The sequence below is a fragment of the Ahaetulla prasina genome, chromosome 4 (assembly GCF_028640845.1).
Source record: "Ahaetulla prasina isolate Xishuangbanna chromosome 4, ASM2864084v1, whole genome shotgun sequence".
Taxonomy (NCBI): Eukaryota; Metazoa; Chordata; class Lepidosauria; order Squamata; family Colubridae; genus Ahaetulla; species Ahaetulla prasina.
In genome coordinates, this window is record NC_080542.1 from 47,177,110 (window position 1) to 47,199,828 (window position 22,719).

General features: G+C 43.2%; 2 protein-coding genes across 11 annotated transcripts in view; one reads left to right on the plus strand and one right to left on the minus strand.

Annotated features, from left to right (window-relative positions):
- Positions 1 to 14,350, minus strand: part of DNAJC7 (DnaJ heat shock protein family (Hsp40) member C7) — a 58,550-nt gene extending 44,200 nt beyond the window's left edge. For 3 of the 4 annotated variants that reach the window (XR_009155063.1, XR_009155062.1, XM_058182926.1), the window contains exon 1: positions 14,137 to 14,347. Coding sequence is in view for 2 of the 4 variants with exons in the window: in XM_058182926.1 (XP_058038909.1) it covers positions 14,137 to 14,252 (116 nt within the window). In the remaining 2 variants the exon portion in view is untranslated. Of the gene's footprint in view, positions 1 to 14,136 lie in introns of all 4 variants that reach the window. The other variant, XM_058182928.1, reaches the window with a different exon arrangement.
- Positions 14,351 to 14,484: 134 nt separating this feature from the next.
- The window catches only part of NKIRAS2 (NFKB inhibitor interacting Ras like 2), a 113,902-nt gene continuing 105,667 nt past the window's right edge, over positions 14,485 to 22,719 (plus strand). For 6 of the 7 annotated variants that reach the window (XR_009155064.1, XM_058182934.1, XM_058182931.1 and 3 more), the window contains exon 1: positions 14,485 to 15,556. The gene's annotated coding sequence lies outside the window, so the exon portion shown is untranslated. The remainder of the gene's footprint in view (positions 15,557 to 22,719) is intronic. The other variant, XM_058182930.1, reaches the window with a different exon arrangement.

Here is a 22,719-nt window from a genome sequence, read left to right on the forward strand (position 1 = left end):
AAATGCTGTGGCATGACCTTAAGAGAGCGATTCACATCAGACATCCCAAGAATATTGCTACACTGAAACAGTTTTGTAAAGAGGAGTGGTCCAAAATTACTCCAGATCATTGTTCAGGTCTGATCTGCAATTACAGGAAAAGTTTGGTTGAGGTTACTGCTGCCAAAGGAGGATCAACCAGTTATTAAGTCCAAAGGTTCACATACTTTTTCCTCCCTGCACTGTGAATGTTTACAGGTTATGTGCAATTAAAACATGGCAACATCTAATGTTTGTGTAGTATTATGTTCAGCAGACTGTGTTCTTCTATTGTTGTGACTTAGATGACGTTCAGAGCACATTTTATGACCAATTCATGCAAAACTCCACGTAATCTCAAGGGGTTCACATACTTTTTCTTGCAACTGTACATTTTACAGTTACAATTACCTCGAGGGAGCAAAAAGACTTAGACATACATACATAAAAAACAAGGAGGACAAAGAGAGGAAAACAGAACTCTGAGATTTTCACACACACACACACACACACACACACACACACACACACACACACACACACAGATCATTCCCACCATAAATCTCAGTTAAATTAGGGAAGGCACAAATCTTAACAAACATACGTGGTTGTATAGAAGACCGAAAAAGAGACAAACAAACAAACAAACAAACAAAAAACCCTAACATTCCTATTTATATACCGTATATACTCGAGTATAAGCCGAGTTTTTCAGCACGTTTTTTGTGCTGAAAAACGTCCCCTCGGCTTATACTGAGTTCACGCTCGGGAACCCGGCACAGGAGGGGGTACCGAACGGACTCCCATGGGAGGGACGGGGAGCGGGCCCGCCGAGGTCTCGCGGGATTTGTCGCCCCCAGGCCGGCCCCCATTCCCGTGTCTGGTGGGCGGACGGCGCAAACTTGGCGGGCTGTGCATTGGCGCGGGGAAGCCCTGGTGGTGCAGTGTTCCCGTTCGCCCTGGCCTCCGTCCTCCGATCTCCTGCGCTGGGAGCGGCGGCGAGCCAGCGGCAACCGGGCACCGCGGACTTTGGCAGGAGGAAGGTGGGAGGAAGCGGAGCTGCCGGCTGTGGGGGTTGAGGCGTGCAAGAGGAGTGGCGTGGAAAGGCCTTTTGTGTGTGTGTGCGTGTGTGTGCGCCTGTGTGCCCTAGGGAGGAAGCGGAGCTGCCGGCTGTGGGGGTTGAGGCGTGCAAGAGGTGGCGTGGAAAGGCCTTTTGTGTGTGTGTGCGTGTGTGTGCGCGCCTGTGTGCCCTAGGGAGGCGGAGCTGCCGGCTGTGTGGGGGTTGAGGCGTGCAAGAGGAGCGCCTCCTCCTCTTCCTCCACGCTCGCTCCTCTTGCACGCCTCAACCCCACCATCCCCACCCTCTCCAGCGTGAAGGTCACCTCCTCCCTCTTCCAGGCGGCGGCGGCTCGGCTCGGCGGGCGCCACAGCCGGCAGCTCGCTTCCTCACTGGTCCCAGTCCAGCGAGCGGTGAAAGCGACATGCGGCGCGCTCCGCTTTCACCGTTCGGCTGATTGGGACCGCTTGGCTTGAGTCCGCGCGCGGGCGGGGAGCCGCCAGCCTTCTCGGCTGAGGGAGGAGGGTTTCCCGAGCGGTGGCGTCGGCCGAGAAGGCTGGCGGCTCCCGCCCGCCCGCGGACCTGTTGCCGGTCCCAATCAGCCGAACGGTGAAAGCGGAGCGGCGCCGCATGTCGCTTTCACCGTTCGGCTGGACTGGGACCAGTGGGAGGCGGAGCTGCCGGCTGTGGGGGTTGAGGCGTGCAGAGGCGCGCCTCCTCTTCCTCCACGCTCGCTCCTCTTGCACGCCTCAACCCCACCATCCCCACCCTCTCCAGCGTGAAGGTCACCTCCTCCCTCTTCCAGGCGGCGGCTCGGCTCAGCGGGCGCCACAGCCGGCAGCTCGCTTCCTCCCACTGGTCCCAGTCCAGCCGAACGGTGAAAGCGACATGCGGCGCGCTCCGCTTTCACCGTTCGGCTGATTGGGACCGGCTTGAGTCCGCGCGGCGGGCGGAGCCGCCAGCCTTCTCGGCTGAGGGAGGAGGGTTTCAACGGTGAAAGCGCCGGCCGAGAAGGCTGGCGGCTCCCGCCCGCCGCGCGGACCAAGCGGTCCCAATCAGCCGAACGGTGAAAGCGGAGCGCGCCGCATGTCGCCACCGCTCGCTGGACTGGGACCAGTGGGAGGAAGCGGAGCTGCCGGCTGTGGCGCTCCGCCGAGCCGAGCCACCGCCGCCGCCTGGAAGAGGAGGTGACCTTCACGCGGAGAGGGTGGGGATGGTGGGGTTGAGGCGTGCAAGAGGAGCGGCGTGGAGGAAGAGGAGGAGGCGCTCCTCTGCACGCCTCAACCCCCACACAGCCGGCAGCTCCGCCTCCCTAGGGCACACAGGCGCACACACACACACAAAAAGGCCTTTCCACGCTCACTCCTCTTGCACGCCCCTCAACCCCCCCACAGCCGGCAGCTCCGCTTCCCTCCCACCTTCCTCCTTGCCAAAGTCCGCGGTGCCCGGAAGCCGTTTGCTGGCTCGCTCGCTCGCTCCCAGCGCAGGAGATCGGAGGACGGAGGCCAGGGCGAACGGGAACAGCCCACGCTCCGAAGAGGGAAAGGGAGCGAGTGGGTGGGTGGCTGGGACGAGACCCCCACCACACACACACACACGCCCCGTGAGACGTCTTGCTTGCATGTCACACACACGCACCGCTCGCTGGGAAAAAAAAAAGGATGGATGGATGGAAGTAAGGAAGGAAGGATGGATTGATGGATGGAGGCGACCGCTTTGAAGCGCAACCCTTCTCCCGCAACTAAGGGGAGGGTCAATGTTTTCCCCAATCCTAGGGTGTGGCGAAACAGTCATTCTTTCTTCCCCCCTAGTCTCTCCCGAGATCGTACTGCAGCGCCCATCATCCCCAGCCGGCAATCTGAGCTCGTGCCATCGATGTGGTCCTTGAACTTCCCCCTCGTTTCTAACCCAGCCTAGGATGGCCGGCGTGGAGGGTGTAGTGGTGGTAAAACGGCCAGGAGAAAGCTTTCGCTCTAGAGGTCCTCTTGGAAGGCTGCCTTGGAAAGGGAAAGTGGGGAGGGGGCAGAGATTTCTCCCTCAAAGGTCCCCTTGGAAGGCTGGGTTGGAAAGGGAAAGTGGGGAGGGGGCAGAGATTTCTTCCTCGGGTCCTTCTAGAGTCCTTGAGAAACTGATATCATACAAGGTTAATAAATTATACTCCTCCTCCTCATTGATGAGTTTTTCATCCTGAAATTGATTGAAACATTGTACCATCATATGCTGCCATAGTATAGTGTTAACAACATCTGTAAAGATGATATATGAGCATGACACTAAGTTTTTTCTATATTTCCCCCTTTATTGAAAAACTTCCATCATGCTTCTTTCTGAAAACAAAGGTCATTATAATATACCTCATTATATATTTGATTTGATGATATTTCAGTTAATAAATACCATTTAAGGTGTTAAGCTTCTTTTCTTTTTCAGCAGCAAAGTGAATTACAACTTTAAAGAACTTTATTACTTTATATTCATTTATTTTAAGTATAGATTTTAGATTTTTAAACAAATATGTTTAGAGCTTTTATATCTTTCAAGTTATTCAAATTATCCCTCAGCAGGTATATAATGGCATCCAATTCCAATATCATGTTGGGGCTTTTGAGCAAGGGAGGAGGAACGTGAGCACCGCCTTCGCTGGCATTCCGGGATTTCCTTTGTTTAGAGCTGGGAATCCTCCTTCCCCTTTTGCACTCCCTCCTCCTCCTCCTCCCTCTCTCTCTCTCTCTCTCTCTCTCACACACACACACACACACACACACACACAGACTTCTAAAGTCGATTGGCACAATGAAAGGCAAAGACCACAATTGTTTTAAGAAAGAAGCTTTAGCAGGAGGGGGATGGGAGGGTGTTTTAAGTTTTGGCAAACAGCCAGGCCAACTGTATTGGAGAAGGTCACACAACTGGCCTTAACATTTTAGCTGCTGTCTTTTTCCTCACACTTGGGTTTAATGATATTAGAGACCCTTATTGCCCTGCCAAAAAAAAAAAAAGAGCCACCCCAACGTCTATGAAAATTAACCTTCTCTGCCAAGAGACACTGTGCAGGGTATTTTCACTATTGGTGTGCATACAGGCTTAGATTTGTGCTGGGTTCTTAGTGCTTAGAGCACTGACCTTCAGAGGCACCCTGGTCCCTTGGAAGCTAAAGGAGGACTCATTTTCATGCTTGCAGTTGTATTGTCAATTTCTGTGAGACAATGTTGTTGAAGTAACTCACTCACTCATTCATTCATTCATTCATTCCTTGTGTGTCCAATCACACTTAGCCAATAAAAATTCTATTCTATTCTATTCTATTCATTCATTCATTCATTCATTTTATTTTGTCAAATACATATTAAATAATTATATAAATATAAGCATGAATTGAATACATAAAAGGAATACAACTAAAGGGAACATTAGGACAGGGACGGTAGGCACGCTGGTGCTCTTATGCACGCCTTACAGACCTCTTAGGAATGGGGTGAGGTCAATACTAGATAGTCTTTGGTTAAGGCTTTGGGGATTTTGGGAAGAGACCACAGAGTCAGGTAGCACATTCCAGGCATTAACAACTCTGTTACTGAAGTCACATTTTCTGCAATCTAGATTGGAGAGGTTCACTTTTAAGTTTGAATCTATTGTGTTCTCGTGTATTGTTGTGGTTGAAGCTGAAGTAGTCATTGATAGGAAGTACATTGTAGCAGATAATTTTATGAGCTATGCTCAGGTCATACCAAAGGCGGCGTAGTTCTAAATTTTCTAAAGCTGGGAATCCTCCTTCCCCCTTTTGCACTTTTATTGTTTTTCGTTCAAATAAATATTCATGTTATTTTACTTGGCTCTATCTTTATTTTTTACATTGACCAGTAGCTGCCTCATTTCCCACCCTCGGCTTATACTCGAGTCAATAGTTTTTCCCAGTTTTTGTGGTAAAATTAGGTGCCTCGGCTTATATTCGGATCGGCTTATACTCGAGTATATACGGTATTTCCCTTTTCTTTTAAGTACCTTTATTTAGCCAAATTTGTCTTCCTGTGTCATCCCGCAGCAAAGCCAATTTTCGACACAATTTTCCTCTTTTTTCTTATTTATGCCAACTAAGACTGGTATCTGCCTGGCATCCCAGGCCTCAATCAATTCTTCCAGGGGATTTCCTGCCAAGTAGCCTTTGAGCTCAATACTCAAAACTCTTTTAAAAACCTAGTTCCAAATGGCCAAGATCCAGGAAAACTTACCCACAGACTCAATGGGTTTGCTGCTAGCAAGGGAGGCTTATGTGGGCCAGTCCATTGGTTAGGTTAGCTTGGAGTTCCTTTGTGGTAGCTAAATTGTTGGAAGAAATATCTTTCTGGGTTCAATTCCAAGTGGGGAAAAAGATACTGAAAACATGGAGTCCCTGGGTTTTATAGCCTCTGGCTTTGAACATCTTGGAGCATAGGAAAAGTATTCTGATTGAAGGTCATAGCTAGCCTTGCTGTCTAATGTAATCTTCCCAGATGCCATGTGGGGAGTTTCTGTTGCTAGATCCTATTGTGTTGCAGATGATGGTCCATTGACAAAGCTGAGGGGAGGGAGGCAAAAAGGTGGGAATTGCTTTGTCTTTAAAACATGTTTCTCCATTTCTCATCCAGGAAAATATATTCTGTCTTTTTAATATTTCCTAAAATGTTTCATTCTTGTAGGACAGGGGTGGGTGCTAACTTCCTACAGGGTAATGAGATGTTTGCAAAACAACCAAGTTCAGGGGGCACCAATAATCCCTCATGGTTGAGTCTGCCAGGTGTTGTGAGATTGAATAGTTTTCATTGTGTTTTCTACTTGCTGTTCGTGGATGTGCTCTGTAATCCTGTCTATCCTACATAGTAGTTGTTACAGTTCTTATACCATATGTTGTAGATGACTCCTGTTTTTTCTGCTTCTTGGCTATTGGGTCCTTTAGTTTACTTAAGATGTTTTGGACGGCTTTAGTTGGTTTGTGTGCTACAGTGATGCTATAATGATTGTTGTTGCTTCTGAGGTGTTTTTGATGTATATCAATAGACATATAAATATCTTTACAAATTATGCACCACACTCACTAGCATAGATAATGTTACCTAGAATAGAATAGAATAGAATAGAATAGAATAGAATAGAATAGAATAGAATAGAATAGAATAGAATAGAATAGAATAGAATAGAAATTTTTATTGACCAAGTGTGATTGAACAGACACGGAATTTGTCTTGGTGCATATGCTCTCAGTGTACATAAAAGAAAAGATATGCTCATCAAGAATCATAAGGTACAACACTTAATGATAGTCATAGAGTACAAATAAGCAATCAGGAAACAATCAATATAAATATAAATCGTAAGGATACAAGCAACACAGTTACAGTCATACAGTCATAAGTGGAAGGAGATGGGTGATGGGAACAATGAGAAGATTAATAGTAGTGCAGATTTAGTAAATAGTTTGACAGTGTTGAGGGAATTATCTGTTTAGCAGAGTGATGGAGTTCGGGAAAAAACTGTTCTTGTGTCTAGTTGTTCTGGTGTGCAGTGCTCTATAGCATTGTTTTGATGGTAGGAGTTGAAACAGTTTATATCCAGGATGTAAGGGGTCTGTAAATATTTTCACAGCCCTCTTTTTGACTGGTGCAGCATACAAATCATCAATGGAAGACAGGTTTGTAGCAATTGTTTTTTCTGCAGTTCTAATTATTCTCTGAAGTCTGTGTCTGTCTTGTTGGGTTGCAGAACCAAACCAGACAGTTATAGAGGTGTAAATGACAGACTCAATAATTCCTTTGTAGAACTGGATCAGCAGCTCCTTGGGCAGTTTAAGCTTTCTGAGTTGGCGCAGAAAGAACATTCTTTGCTGTACTTTTTTGATGACACTTTTGATATTGGTGTCCGTTTTAGATCTTGTGATATGGTAGAACCTAGAAATTTGAAGGTCTCTACTATTGATACTGTGTTGTCTAGTATTGTAAGAGATGGAAGTATGGAAGGGTTTCTCCTAAAATCTACCACCATTTCTACGGTTTTGTGTGTGTTCAGTTCCAGATTGTTCCAGTCGCACCATGAGGCTAGTTGTTCAACTTCCCATCTGTATGCAGATTCATCTTTGTCTCAAATGAGACTGATCACTGTTGTGTCATCTGCAAACTTCAGTAGTTTAACAGATGGATCGTTAGAGATGCAATCATTGGTATACAGAGAAGACAAGTGGGGAGAGCACACAGCCTTGGGGGGGGGCTATGCCAATTGTACAGGTATCTGATGTGATTCTGCTTAGCTTCACCTGCTGCTTCCTGTTTGTTAGGAAGCTTATGATCCACTTATAAGTGTGTTCAGGTACCTGTAGCTGGTTTAGCTTAGTTAGAAAAGTGTCTGGAATGATGGTATTGAATGCTGAACTAAAGACTACAAAGAGGATCCTTGCATATGTCTTTGAAGATTCAAGATGTTGTAGGATGTAGTGCAGAGCCATATTAACAGCATCATCTGTTGATCTATTTGCTCAGTATGCAAATTTGAAGAGGTTTAACAGTGGATTTTTGTTTGTTTGTTTACATTTATACCCCGCCCTTCTCCGAAGACTCAGGGTGGCTTACAGTGTATAAGGCAATAGTCTCATTCTATTTGTATATTTTTACAAAGTCAACTTATTGCCCCCCCAACAATCTGGGTCCTCATTTTACCTACCTTATAAAGGATGGAAGGCTGAGTCAACCTTGGGCCGGGCTTGAACCTGCAGTAATTGCAGGCTTTGTGTTCTTAATAACAGGCTTTACCAGCCTGCACTATTCACCGGCCCATCTTGATAGTTTACAAGTGGGACAGCACTAGCCTTTCAAAAGTTTTCAGGACTACAGATGTTAGAGCAACTGGTCTGTTCTGGTTATTCAGTTCCTTGATGGTGGGTTTCTTCAGCACTGGGATGATAGTAAAAGCATTTGAAGCAAGAAGGAACATAGCACATCTCTAGTAATTTATTGAAGATATGGGTGAAGATGGGGGCCAACTGGTCAGCACACACTTTTAAGCAAGAAGGAGTTATCTTGTCTGGGCCTGGAGTTTTTCCTGGCTTTTGTCTGTGAAATAGGTCTTGTACTTCCTTTTCTGTGATCACAGGGGTTGTGAATCCAATGGGATGGGGTTAATTGTAGGAGGCTTGGCTGTTGTTGGTGTGTCTGAGATGGGGTTGTGGAGATAGGTGGCTGTAGTTACCTTTCAAACCTGCAGTAAAACACATTCAGGTCATCTGCCAGTTGTTGATTTCCTTCAGCCTGGGAAGGTGGTTTGCCATAGCCGGTGATCTTTTTAAGAATTTTCCACATTTGCTGGTTCATTTGTTGAGAACTGATTCTTCAGCTTTTCACAATAGCTTCTTTTTGATGCTCTGATCTCCCTTGTTAATACATTTCTGGCCTGATTGTACAGCGTTTTATCACCTTTTCTGTAGGCTTCCTTTTTTGAATGACGTAGCTGCTTAAGTTTAACTGTGAACCAAGGTTTGTTGTTACTGTATATTCACAAGTTCCTGGTCGGTACACATAGGTCTTCACAGAAGCTGACGTATGTTGTTACAGTACCTGTGAGTTTATCCAGGTCTGCAGAGGTATCTTCAAAAATATTCCAATCAGTGCAGTCAAAGCAAGTTTGTAGGTTTAACTTTCCCTCCTCAGTCCAGGTCTTTACTGATTTAATTGTTGGTTTTGTGGTTTTAAGTCTTTGCCTGTAAGCAGGTACAAGGTGAATCATGCAATGATCAGAGTGTCCTACAGCTGCTCGTGGTAATGACCGACAAGCATCTTTATCTTTTACATCTTTATTTATTTGCAGATGTTTTATTACCTAGCTGGGTAATAAAATGTCTGCAAGCAAATACCCATGTTCAGAGAGCACCCAAAGCTACATATCTTCTTTTCAGTTGATAATTTTGTAGGCAAATACATTTAAGAAGTCCTTGACTTACTGGTCACTTAATAGCCACTTGCATTTAAAAGGGCAATGGAACTGGTGCTTTATAGTCTTTAAAACTTTTATAATTGGTAGCGTACCCCACCCCATCATGTGAGTTCATGCTATGTGCTCAGTAAATAGTCACAGCATTAACTGCAGTCAAGTGACCACAATTTGTGACTTTTTTTTATCAGTTTCTGGCTTTATTTACTGGTTTCTGGCAAAAAACACCATTAGAATGGATTCACTTAACAATTATCACTACAGGTAATCCTTGACTTACGACAATTGAGCCAAAATTTGTGTTATTAAATGAGACATTTGTTAATTGAGTTTTGCCCCATTTTACGAACTTTCTTGCCACAGTTCCTAAGTGAATCAGTACAGTTATTAAATTGATAACATGGTTGTTAAATGAATATGGCTTTCCTATTGACTTTGCTTGTCAGAAGGTTGCAAAAAATGATCACATGACCCTGGAACACTGCAACTGTCAAAAGTATGAACCAGTTGCCAAGGATCTAGATTTTAATCCATGATCATGGGGCAACTAAAAAATGGTCATAAGTCACTTTTTTCAGTGCCACTGTAACTTTGAACAGTTACTAAATGAACATTGTAAGTCAAAGACTGGCTGTATATTCGCTTAATGACCACAGCAAAAAATGCTAGAAAAACAATTCTATTCCTTAGCTAAGAAGGAAAACCTCTGCCCCAGATGAAATAACTGAGTCAGTGGTCTTTTTTGTAAATTTCCCACTTGGTTTTAACAAGAGTGAAAATTTTAAGAATAAAAATTATAGCAGCGTAACTACACCAACCTGTTTTTTGTCCTTTTTCATTTTTCCTTGTAGTTGCAGGATGAGGGGTGAAAAGAGAGAACCAAACAGCCAAGGACAGAGAATGCCTAGAGAACCCCCATTTTCCCTGCGGGCTCTCTATGATATAATTTCCATTGCAATTAGGGGGGGAAAAGTAATCAAACCCCAACTTGTTCAGCAAAATAACAAAGCTGACCAGGGAGCAGAGACAGTTTTATCTTTTGCTCCATTTACCAAATTTTCCTAGCGTCATAACTCAAACCAGCTGAATGTGTCATACAAATAGGCCCCTGGAAACAATCATTCCAGACCAATCATGTGACTATATAAAAGTATATTTCTCAATTTTATTATTCAAAGCTTTTAACATACATTTGATTTAAGATAATTAATAAAAGACAATATTTGTAGCTCAGGGTTGAAATGAGGGGCCCTTGGTGCTCTGTGAGCTTGATTGTTTTCTGTCTTACTTCCTGCATCTCTGCCTCCATCTGCTGCACAAAGATAAGCCTCCTGCAGCCCCTTGCCGGTCCAGCCGCCCGACTCTTGGCTTTCCCATGGCCAGTGCAGCACCTCCAGATCGTCTGCCTACCCCCGGCACCTCTGCCTCCACCTCGTGCTTGGACAAGGATTCAACTCACCTGTACTGTGCAGGCTGCAGCTGCTACCTGACACCATTGGCCCATGCCCACTTGCTACCTCTTGTGCTGGCCACCTCCCCTTCACTAGGACTTATTTTTGGCTTATATTAGACGCACACTTAAAAATAAGACTAGTCTTATTTTCAGGGAAACACAGTACTTAGATTTTTATAACCATCAGAGTTAATGAATTTACTCTGACTCTATAGCATAGAGTACATTTATGCTAGGATAAACTCTCATTTTAGATACTAGCCCTCCAGCAGCTGAATCAGAGGAGGAGGAGGTGTGGGAGTGAGGGTCAACCTGAGAGCTCAGAAGGAGAAGTGGGAATGGAGTGGCAGAGAGAGAGAGGCAGAGCCTGGGCTGTCCGTCAGCCCTCAGATGATGAGTCAACAGCCTCTAGGTCTGCAGATGGCTGATGAGGAAGAAGAGGAACAGCTGGATCTAGTGCCTGACACGCGGATGTGCAGAAGGCAGAGGAGAGAAGAAGAGTGGGTCGATCCTTGGGATGGAAGAGCCACCGCTGCTAGAGAAATGCCACCCTAGCTCTGGGGATAAAAGGCAGGGAGCGGAGATGAATAGCTGTAGCAGACAACTATTCATCTTCCAGCCAAATGGACTTGTTAGCCTGCGGCTTAGAGAGAAAGTTTTTGCCAGGGCTGGCTGGCATTTCTAATAAAGGAATCTTTGAGTTAACTTCAGAGGGTTTGTCGGGTTTGGGGAGCTGGGTCAGAACCCTAGGATTATGCATTACTCCAAATAAAAATATAGTACCTATCTGCAATAACTTAATACAATTTTCTAAGAATCACACAGCAGGAAAAACTTTTACCCTAATCCTAATCACACCAGTTTTGAAGCAATTTCACTCTTGTTCTAAAATGTCTAGCAAATAGGGGTTACATTTTTATTTCCGTGCTCTCAAAAACATAATTACAAAACGCTGCACAACCCTACTAGAGACTGTTTAGAGACAAAAATCCTTCCAGAACCCAGGATATTCACTTTTTGTGAAGTAGTATACATATTTTCAAAATGTGAGCAGACAATTCAAGCTATGGAAGTTGTACTGGCAAGGTTTTTAAATTTGGGGAAAATCCTTCCCATACAATTGATAAGGAATCCATAAATATTGCAAAGGATTCTGAAACATGCTTTGGGAACAATGGTTAGCTATTATGGATGCCTGATATGCAAGATTTAACATGGTCTCTTTTTCTCCTGTTTGTAGTATGATCTCCTTTTTACCTCCAGTACTGACAGACACAACTGCACTTTTTTATAATCTCAACCATTATCTAACATTGGTACGCACGCCTGAATTCATATATGTTAACTATAATTTAACTATGATTCACTGAATAAATCACATTCAACTACAATTAATAGTTTAATAATCTTAAAATCCCTAGTGCCGCATAATGGGGTGAGCACCTGTTACTTGTCCCAGCTTCTGTCAATCTAGCAGTTCGAAAGCACGTAAAAAATGCAAGTAGAAAAATAGGGACCACTTTGGTGGGAAGGTAACAGCGTTCCGTGTGCATTTGGCGTTTAGTCATGCCAGCCACCTGACCGGAGACATCTTCGGACACAGCTGGCTCTTCGACTTTGAAACGGAGATGAGCACCACCCCCTAGAGGTGGGAACAACTAGCACATGTATGAGGGGAACCTTTACCTTTACCTTTAATCTTAAAATTATGGTTCTCTTAGGAAATTGTTTTAATTCTCTACTCCCTAACCCCACAAACTAAGTTATTCAGTTTCACTATTTGAACACAGGCTGGAAATTGTAGATCATGTTGCAATCTTGCAAGGAGGAAAAAAGTCAATACCTTTAATTGGTGATCAACTGTCACTAGGGAATGTAATAGTTTGAATTCCATTATGGAATATTTAGCTGGAAGATTCATATTCAAACCCTAGCCAAGCTTGCTAACATAAATTATAGCTCACTTATCCAATTCAGAAGGTTCCCCTGAGGATAAACCACACTATGCACCTAGCAAATTGCCAATTACAAGTGTTGGCTATCATCCAATGTCCCAGGAGTACCTGTGTACAACCCAACTATGTATGTCAGCTTCTATATATAAGTATTATAAGCGTTTACTGTTAGGTACTTTTAGCTGCATGGCAGAAGAGAAATCTGAAATAAGGTGTAAATCCTTTGAATAATAGGAGAAACAGGAATACTTTTCAAATCATACATCTGATTTTGTAATTAATGATAGCCAACAGATTCATTTTTTCTTCACCTTTTTTTCTTTTTGCCCAGCCAGTCAAAGCCACACAGCCTGACACTACAAACTTCCAGCTACTAATTTTTGCTAGAGATTCCTCTACATCTATGATTTTTCTCACAAGAGAGGAGTCATTTGGTATAAACCAAATGGAACCCAACCCATAATGATTTAAAAAAAAAAAAATACTGCATTCATTTTCACATGCAAATGCTTACACTATTTTGCAGTGATTATGAATCTTATGAATCAAGATGAGAAAATTCACTGCCCCATGATAACCCAAAATGAAATTCAAAAATAAGGTTTTCCCAAATAAGATTTAACACAAAATGTACAGATTATTAAATGTCTCACTGACTATTTTTCATTATCTAAAAGCTTCCCACGGCAAGAACAGCTGCTACCCTAACGAACATACAATATGTTTATTTAGTGGGATGTTCTTGAAATGCTGAAATCAAAGAGAAATCGTTTATATACCAAACCATATCCTAAGTCATGTACTGTGCACAATATCTGAAACAAAGAGACCAATTGTACAGTAACTGATGGTCAAACTAGTCTGTAAAATAGAGTAAAACATATCAGTGATGGATTGCTACCGGTTTGCCCCTGGATCAGGCGAACTGGTAGCAGCCGCAGCGGTAGGCTCCACCCACCCGCCTGGATGTCTCCGCATGTGCAGAAGCATCACGCACACAAGTTCACCCACGAGCGAACCGGTAGCGACAGGATTTTAAATCCACTACTGAAAACTTAAGTGTTTCTTGTTCCTCTTCAGAACCTGTATATATAGGATTCCCGTAATAAACCTTTATGGGAAAGTACTTGGAGAGCAATAACAACTGAATTACAGGAATAATGGAATTCAGCAGTAAGTCTGCAACTACATACACAGAGAGGCATGCAGTAGGATGGTTAATCTCCAGCTTGAATCCTGTTATACCTTGAAATTGGGAAATCTACAGTTAAATGTAAATATTGGTCAGACTGTAGGTCTCTTTCATCCAGCAATTCATCTCTAAAGAGCCCAGAAGCTACAACAGAACCTGCATGATTTATTCCTAAACAGACTCAATTGTAGACGTACATTGTCCCTCAGTGAGAGAGCTTCTCTTAACTGCCCTTCATTAATAGGCTTAATCTTGAATTTTCTCATTCGCGATCCTTTGGGGGGTAGAGCTGACAAATGACAACGATAACAAATCGCAGGTGCCGCTGTCCAAGCTACTTTCCTAAAAGAAGCCCTATTTCTCCCCCCACCCCCCACGTCCACAATCACGGCAGTGAATCAGGCTCCGCCTCTTGTCCTCTCCCCCGCCTCGGCTTCGAAGCAGCCCCTCCCCCTCCGCGGGGGCAAAAAAAACTCCTTCCCAGGGACGGAAGAGGTGGCGGAGGGCTTACCTGCGCGTCCCCTCATCCTCCTCGCTCAACATCAGCGGCACCGCGGAATGGGAAGCCACCGCTGGGGGTGCCGCGGGCGCCATAATCACGTCGCAATCTCCGCCCGCCGTCGCCATCTTGGTTCCTTGTTGCTGCAATCAACGGCCGGCGACCCGAGGAGAGAGAACGAGAGAAAAGAAAAAGGAACGAGGCGGAAGTTCCTCCTTCTACATCCGGAGACAGAAGAATCGGGGTTAGATAGTCCACTTCCGGTTGGGAAGCGAGTCCTCCCAGGGAAAAAAAAAAACCTTTTTGGCTCGCGATTGGACAAACAGGAGTTGGAAACAATCGTTTTTCTTCAGGCAAAAATATGCAGGAAAAAAACCTGCCAGTCGGGACCGGTCTGTTTTCAGGTCTCTTTTTGATAGCACTGGGCTTCAATATTTCAGAATCTCTATATACTTAGTTAGGAATAACTTCTATCTATAGGCAGGTTTCTTCTGCTATAAAAATGGAAAATACGGTTTGAAAGAATTCTATAAGAGGGTGTTGGGTTTTTTTTGTTTTTTGTTTGGAAAGGCAACTCTATTGCTCTATCTAGCAATAAAAGCAAGATGCATATATTTTTTATTTTTTTATTGCTTAGTTTAGCAATAGATGACAATTTCATACATTGATATGTCTATATTCCAGGAAAAATAATTCCTTTTCTTCAATAAAACAGCTTTGATTGCATGAGCACGATAAGAAAAACGAATCAACTAAGTTTCAGCCTAATGTGTTCTGCAAAGCCAACCTGTGTATCGGATTTGTTGTTCATATTATGTAAAACCCAGAAAATTGAGTTAATTCCATAAACCATACATCAGTTAATCAAGAAGGCCATGTGAACACAGCCACTGAAACATTTTCCGGCATCATATTTACAGTCAAAATACCCCACATGTATTTATTCTCATTTCATTTCCACCGTAAGGGTATTTTAATTTCCCATTTTTCTGCTAACAGTACTCTTGTCAAAACAAAATTTGCTTTAATATAAATATGTGAATTCAGGCAGAGATAGGGAGGGGGGAAAAGTACTGCTTTATTACTTTTCATCATTTCGCCATTTTGTTTGAAGATCGATAGCCCTCCGCTTGATCGTACAATTTTCATAAAATTGAAAATGAAAAACACTCCCGGTTGGATTATAGCAAGATTGCTGAGCTCAGCTTTGTATTCTGTGTTTGACTGCAACGCGCTGTTGTTACCTCTTTCAAATATCTTAACTGGATCGCAAGAGGAGTAAATCACACCGGAGACAGTGCTCTAGATGGAGCTGTGGGCTGCAGTTCCCACGTATGTCTTTTCTCTCAGCCATGCCGAGTTGTTGGTCCTCAGTTCCTTTCCTTGCTGAAGGCAGCAGGGAAACATCAAGAGCTGTGCCCGGGTCGGGAAGGTAAGTTGCCTTGGATTGGCTTTTTTTTTTAATGGAGTTTTCAGAAAAATTGCAGACTTTTAGAAGCGCAATAGCGATTGTGTGGGCTTGCACGTTAATTTCATCTGTGATAGATTTGCAAATGAGCCCAGTCCCCTCTCTAAGGAGGAGCAACCAGCTTTTTAATTAGAGTATTATCTAACCCACCAGAAGCTTGCAGTGCCTTGAAGATTAATTGATAAATGATGACATTGGCTTTTGACAACTTGGCTTTTATCAGATGCCAGGCAGGCCTTGTTTGACAGACCATTAATGCGCAAATAAAAGAACCAAAGTGTCATGAAATGTTAGAAACAGCAGTTTTGCCATTTGACATTGCAGCGTGATGTTTCTCTGAGCACTACACAAGATTAAAGGAATAACTGTTTTCAACAGTGGAAATTTGTACCAGTGCTGCCTAATTTATTCCTCTATGTTTGTAGTCCCTTTCATGGATCACTGCCTTGTTGTGGCAAAGGGGGGCTTGCACAGCACAATGAAGCTATGAGCTATACCAAGACAGACAGATCATAGCAAAGAGCTCTGCCAAAATGTGATCCACTGGAGAAGGAAATGGCAACCCACTCCAGTATCTTTGCCATGAAAACCCCATGGACAGTACCAACAGGAATGGGTGAATTTAATTCAGATGATCATCAGGTATACTATTGCGGGCAAGAATCTCTCAGAAGAAATGCAGTAGCTGTCATAATCAATAAAAGAATAGGAAAAGCAGTACTGGGATACAATCCCTAAAATGACAGAATGATCTCAGTTCGAATCCAAGGCAAAACATTCAACATCACAGTAGTCCAAGTCTATTACCCAACCACTGGTGCTGAAGTTGACCGGTTCTATGAAGACCTACAATACCTTGTAGAATTAACACCAAAAAAATGATGTACTTATCACCATGGGGGATTGGAATGCTAAAGTAGGAAGTCAAAAAATAACCGGAATAACAGGCAAGTTTGATCTTGAAGTACAAAATGAAGCAGGGCACAGGCTTGTAGATTTTTGTCAAGCGAATACGATGGTCATAGCAACACTTTTCCAACAAACCAAGTGACGTCTCTACACATGGACATCACCAGACGATCAACACAGAAATCAGATTGACTATGTGCTCTGCAGCCAGAGATGGAGAAGCTCTATAAAGTCAGTAAAAACAAGACCAGGAGCTGACTGTGGCTCAGATAATGAGCTTCTCATGGCAAAATTTAGGCTTAAACTGAAGAAAATAGGGAAACTAGACCACTCATGTATGAACTAAATCATATCCCTGATGAATATACAGTAGAGGTGACAGATTTAAGGAATTAGAACTGATAGACAGAGTGCCTGAAGAACTTGGACGGAGGTTCGCAAATTGTACGAGAGGTAGCAACTAAAACATCCAACGAAAAAGAAATGCAAGAAAGCAAAATGGCTGTCTGAGGAAGCATTACAAATAGCTGAGGAAAGAAGGGAAGCGAAAGGCAAGGGAGAAAGAGAAAGATACACCTAATTAAATGCAGATTCCAGAGAATAGCTAGAAGAGATAAGAATGCCTTCTTAAATGAACAGTGCAAAGAAATAGAAGAAAACAATAGAATAGGGAGGACCAGAGATCTCTTCAAGAAAATTGGAGATATGAAGAGAACGTTTCATGCAAAGATGGGCATGATAAAGGACCAAAATGGCAGTGACCCTAACAGAGGCAAAAGAGATTCAGAAGAGGTGGCAAAATTACACAGAAGAACTATATAAGAACGTCCCTGATAACCACGATGGGGTGGCTACTGATCTCCAGCCAGACATCCTGTAATGCAAAGTCAAATGGGCCTTAGGAAGTTTGAGCAACAACAAAACTAGTGGAGGTGACAGTATTCCTGCTGAGCTATTCAAAATCTTAAAAGACGATGCAGTAAAACTGCTTATACTCAATTTGCCGGCAAATTTGGAAAACTCAGCAATGGCCACAGAATTGGAAAATATCAGTTTACATTCCAATACCAAAGAAAGGCAATGCCAAAGAATGCTCAAACTACCGCACCATTGCACTCATTTCACATGCTAGCAAAGTTATGCTCAAAATCTTACAAGCTAGGCTCCAGCAGTATGTGGACTGAGAACTACCAGACATGCAGGCAGGATTTAAAAGAAGCAGAGGAACTAGAGATCAAATTACCAACATATGCTGGATCATAGAGAAAGCAGGGGAGTTCCAGAAAAACATGTACTTCTGCTTCATTGACTATGCTAAAGCCTTTGATTGTATGGATCACAACAAATTGTGGCAAATTCTTAAAGAAATGGGAGTACCAGACCATCTTATTCGCCTCTTGAGAAACCTATATTTCGGTTAAGAAGGAACAATGAGAATTGGACATATAACCACTGATTGGTTCAAAATTGAGAAAGGACTTCTGCAAGGCTATATACTGTCACCCTGCCTATTTAACTTATGTGCAGAATACATCATGAGAAAGGCAGGCCTAGATGAATCACAAGTTGGAATTAAGATTGCCAGGAGAAATATCAACAACCTCAGATATGGAGATGATATCACTCTAATGGCAGAAAGTGAAGAGGAATTAAAGAGCCTTTTTATGCGGATGAAGGAGGAGAGTGCAAAAGTTGGCTTGAAACTCAACATTAAGAAAACTAAGATCATGGCTCCCGGCCCTCTCAATTCCTGGCAAATAGATGGGGAAGAAATGGAAGTAGTGACAGATTTTATTTTCCTGGGCTCCAAGATTACCGCACATGGGGACTACAGCCAAGAAATTAAAAGATGCTTGCTCCTGGGGAGGAAAGCTATGGCAAAGTTAGACAGCATACTAAAAAGTAGAGACATCACCCTGCCAACAAAAGTGCATATAGCCAAGGCTATGGTTTTCCCAATTGGCAATGTATGGTTGTGAAAGTTGGACCATAAGGAAGGCTGAGCATCAAAGAATTGAGGCCTTTGAACTATGGTGCTGGAGAAGACTCCTGCAAGTCCCTTGGACTGCAAGGCAATCAAACCGGTCAGTCCTAGAGGAGATCAACCCTGGCTGCTTTTTAGAAGGCGTCCTGAAGATGAAACTGAAATACTTTGGCCACCTAAGGAAGGACTCACTGGAGAAAAGTCTAATACTGGGAATGGTTGAGGACAAAAAAAGGTGGTGATGGCAGAGAACGAGGTGGCTGGATGGGGTCACTGAAGCAGTAGGCATGAGTTTAAATGGTCTCTGGGGGATAGTAGAGGACAGGAAGGCCTGGAGGAAAGTTGTCCATGGGGTTGCGATGGGTCGGACATGAATTTGCAACTAACAACAATAGCAAAGTGTTTGTGATGTGGATAAATCCTGGTTAATCTGTAGAAAATATGAACAGACTAAAAATTATTCTTGTATTTATATTTAAACATATTTAACTTTAATTATATACTATAAAGGTAAAGATTCCCCTCGCACATATGTGCTAGTTGTTCCCGACTTTAGGGGGCGGTGCTCATCTTTGTTTCAAAGCAGAAGAGCCAGCGGTGTCCGAAGATGTCTCCGTGGTCATGTGGCCGGCATGACTCAATGCCAAAAGCGCATGGAAGATGGTCCCTATTTTTCTACTTGCATTTTTACGTGCTTTCAAACTGCTAGGTTGGCAGAAGCTGGGACAAGGAACAGGAGCTCACCCCGTTACGCGGCACTAGGGATTTGAACCACTGAACTGCTGACCTTTCGATTGACAAGCTGAGCGTCTTAGACACTGAGCCATCCTTCTGAATTATATATTATACATTCATGTATAAATTATTGTAGACATTATTATGTAAATTATGTAGAATTATATAGAAAATAAGAGTTACCTTACAGGGGAGATGGGTAGCATAAAAATTTAATAAATAAAATGTAGAACAGAAGCAATACCAACATGGCTTTCACTTCCCCACCTCTAAAAAGCAAGAGCATTACTTGGAGATACTATGGCTTTCCTGTTCCATTGTATAGTTTTGGTTGTCAGAGACATAAAAATATTCCAACAAAGTAGAATATTTGTAGTAGTTCAGGGTTGAAATGAGGGGTCCATGGTGCTCTCTGAACCTATTGTCTTGTTAGCACTGATAATGTTACCTAATTTGGGTAATGAAACATCTATCAAGGACCCCTGATAAAAATATTCAGAGCAGGCAGATAATACAGGATACATATTCAGATTGGTGACTAGATAGGACACTGCATTCTCAGAGGAAACCCCTTATGAATGAATATACATGTCCCAGGATAATGTTGCAGGATCCAATCTGGGTCTGTCAGGTCCTGGTTATCAACTCAGATTGGATCCTGAAACCCCTTATCACTGTTTCATTCATTTTTAAACGGTTTTTTGCTTTACAGTTTTAACGTTAGCTGTAGATGAAAAGAAATGTATATTGGAAGCTGCTTACATGTTATTTTTATTCATCAACTTATTCTTTTCTTTGGCCAACCTTTCAGATGAGTGGCTTTTTTAAAACTAACGTAATAGTACTGTAAAAAGCAGCTATTTTCTAGATGTGCCTCGTTGTATGAATGGCTTAAAAATTACTTAGGAAAAGTTAATGGACTTGCTTTTGGCCTAAAAGAAACACAAGGAAACAAAAGGAAATTTCCATCCTGCCCACCCCTAAAATTGTTCAGTGCTGCTGTTAGTGGTAATAAGTCTCAGCTGCTTTTCCGTTCTCTTCTCATTAATGTGGGATGATTAGGAGGGGAAGATGTTAGTGTTTCTTCCAGAATAATCATGATTATGCCAGGAAAAAAACTGAAGGGGAGAAGGGTTCTCTCTGAAACTCTAAAAGCATCAGCAAGCCCAGTTTGATTTAAGCACTGACTGGAATTCAGAGGCACCAAGCACGTACAGTAGAGAAACAAAATGTAAAGAGACTAAAAGCAAAAGAGTAATAAAAGAAGAGTAAAATTAGAGATAAAGTATAAGAACAGATTGCCTTGATTCTGTCTCCTAGAACAGGGGTCCCCAACCTTTTGGACCTCAGGGACCACCAAGTTCATCATTTTAAATCCCGCAGACCACTAATATGAATTCAGAGCGCCTCTTGCTGAAGTGTCTGCGCTCCCAGTGACAGAATGGGGTCCTTCAGGCATTTTCCCTCCCCCTCTCCCTCTCTCTTTCTCTTTCTCTTTCTCTCTCCCCTCTCTCTTTCTCTCTCTCTCCTACTCATTCTCTCTCATTCTCTCATCTGTCTTTCTTTCTCCCCCCACTCTCTTTGTCTCTCTTTCTCTCCCACTCTCTCCCACTCTTTCTCTCCCCCCTCTCCCACTCATTCTCATCTCTCTCCCCTCTCATTCTCTCTCTCTCTCTCTCCCCTCTCATTCTCTCTCATCTCATTTTCTCTCTCCCACTCTTTCTCCCCTCTCTCCCCTCTTTCTCTCTCTCTCTCTCTCCCCATTCTCTCCCACTCTTTCTCATTCTCTCTTTCTCTCTCCCCTCTTCCACTCATTCTCTCTCATCATTCTCTCTCTCTCACCCACTCTCTCTCTCTTTCTGATTCTCTCTCTCTCTCTTTCATTCTCTGTCTCTTTCTCTGTCTCTCATTCTCTCTCATTCTGATTCTCTCTCACACTCTGATTCTCTCTCTGATTTTTTCTCTCTCTCTCCCCCACTCTCTTTCATTCTGATTCTCTTTCTCTCTGATTCTTTCATTCTCTGATTCTCTCTCTCTCTCTCTCTCTCTTTCATTCTCTGTCTTTCATTCTCATTTTGATTCTCTCTCATTCTCTGATTCTCTTTCTCTCTCTCACTCTCCCCCACACTCTCTCATTCTGATTCTCTCTCTCTGATTCTCTTTCATTCTGTCTCTCTCATTCTCTGATTCTCTCCTTTCATTCTCTGTCTCTTTTTCTTTCTCTCTCTCTCTCTCTGATTCTCTGTCTGTCTCTGTCTCTCTCTCTCATTCTCATTCTCTCTCTTTCATTCTGTCTCTTTTTCTCTCTTTCATTTTGCGCGGCATCAGCATTCTTCCTCGGTATATTGTCCAGTCAGTGGTGCAAAGCAGCCCTCGTCTCCTGCCACTTGGGACTCAGAGCGGTAAATGACGTCTAGTCTGGGAAGCAGCCGGATTTTGCTCTCCATTGTGGATGCCAGACTGACCCCCTACAAGCTCTTGTCTCTCGAGCTCAGCCAAAGTTTCCCGTGCCGCTTCAGCATCCCTCGTCTCTGGGATAAGATTTATCATGAGGCAGGAGCAGCAGCTGAAAAGCCCTCTTAGAACCCATGAATTGAAACTCCCAAACCACCGGCTGAGCAAATATACTGAGGTGGAATGCTGATGCTGCGCAAGTGCAAGTAGTGCTTCGCTCCCACAGCTTCCAGCCATTGCAATCGCTGCTTCGGCCCGCTTGCACCGGCCCTCTCCCGCTGCAGCAACAGCACTATTATTTCATTCCTGACAGAGAGGCCTGCGCTCATTTTTGCGTATATTGCACATGCCACCCCAGGGCAGAGATTTCTAGCCCCGCCATGGCTGGTTCCATATTCCAGAGCTATAGTAGTCACACTCACAGGACTGGCCCGTTGGTCATCCTGGAGCAGCTCCTCCACCAGGGTGCACTGGCAAAAATATGAAGATTTCTCCACGGACCACCGGTTGGTGACCACTGTCCTAGAATGTATGGGCTTTACTTTATTTTGACTGGAAACCCAAGCCATGTTCTTATTCTGCACTATACACCATATTAACTCTAATCCTTTTTACATATTTTTAGAATAATCATATTTTTTCTTTATCTTAATTGTGACTCTGGGATATTTGCTGGTCAATGAGTGAATAAAATTAGATTTGATTTCACTGGAATGCAGAGTCCACCAACTAAAAGCCAAATCTAAAACTAAGGCAAATTATTACTGCAGACCATATGACAAATGAGTATATCTAAATACATGAGTTACTAAAGATCAGAAAGTCTTATGCAGAGAATCGCTGTGGAGAAAAGAATTACACCAAGATCTGAGCAAATTCATTAATGTTCCTATTTTGTCAGAGAGAAATCTTGAGGTTAATATATATGTGAATAGCAAAGGCCAACCATGGCAGGAAAAATAATAATTCTATTTGTAAATATTAAATTATCAAGCCTTAAGAAACACTTTTTATTTCTTGCAAATAACAGAGGTATTAATTGTTC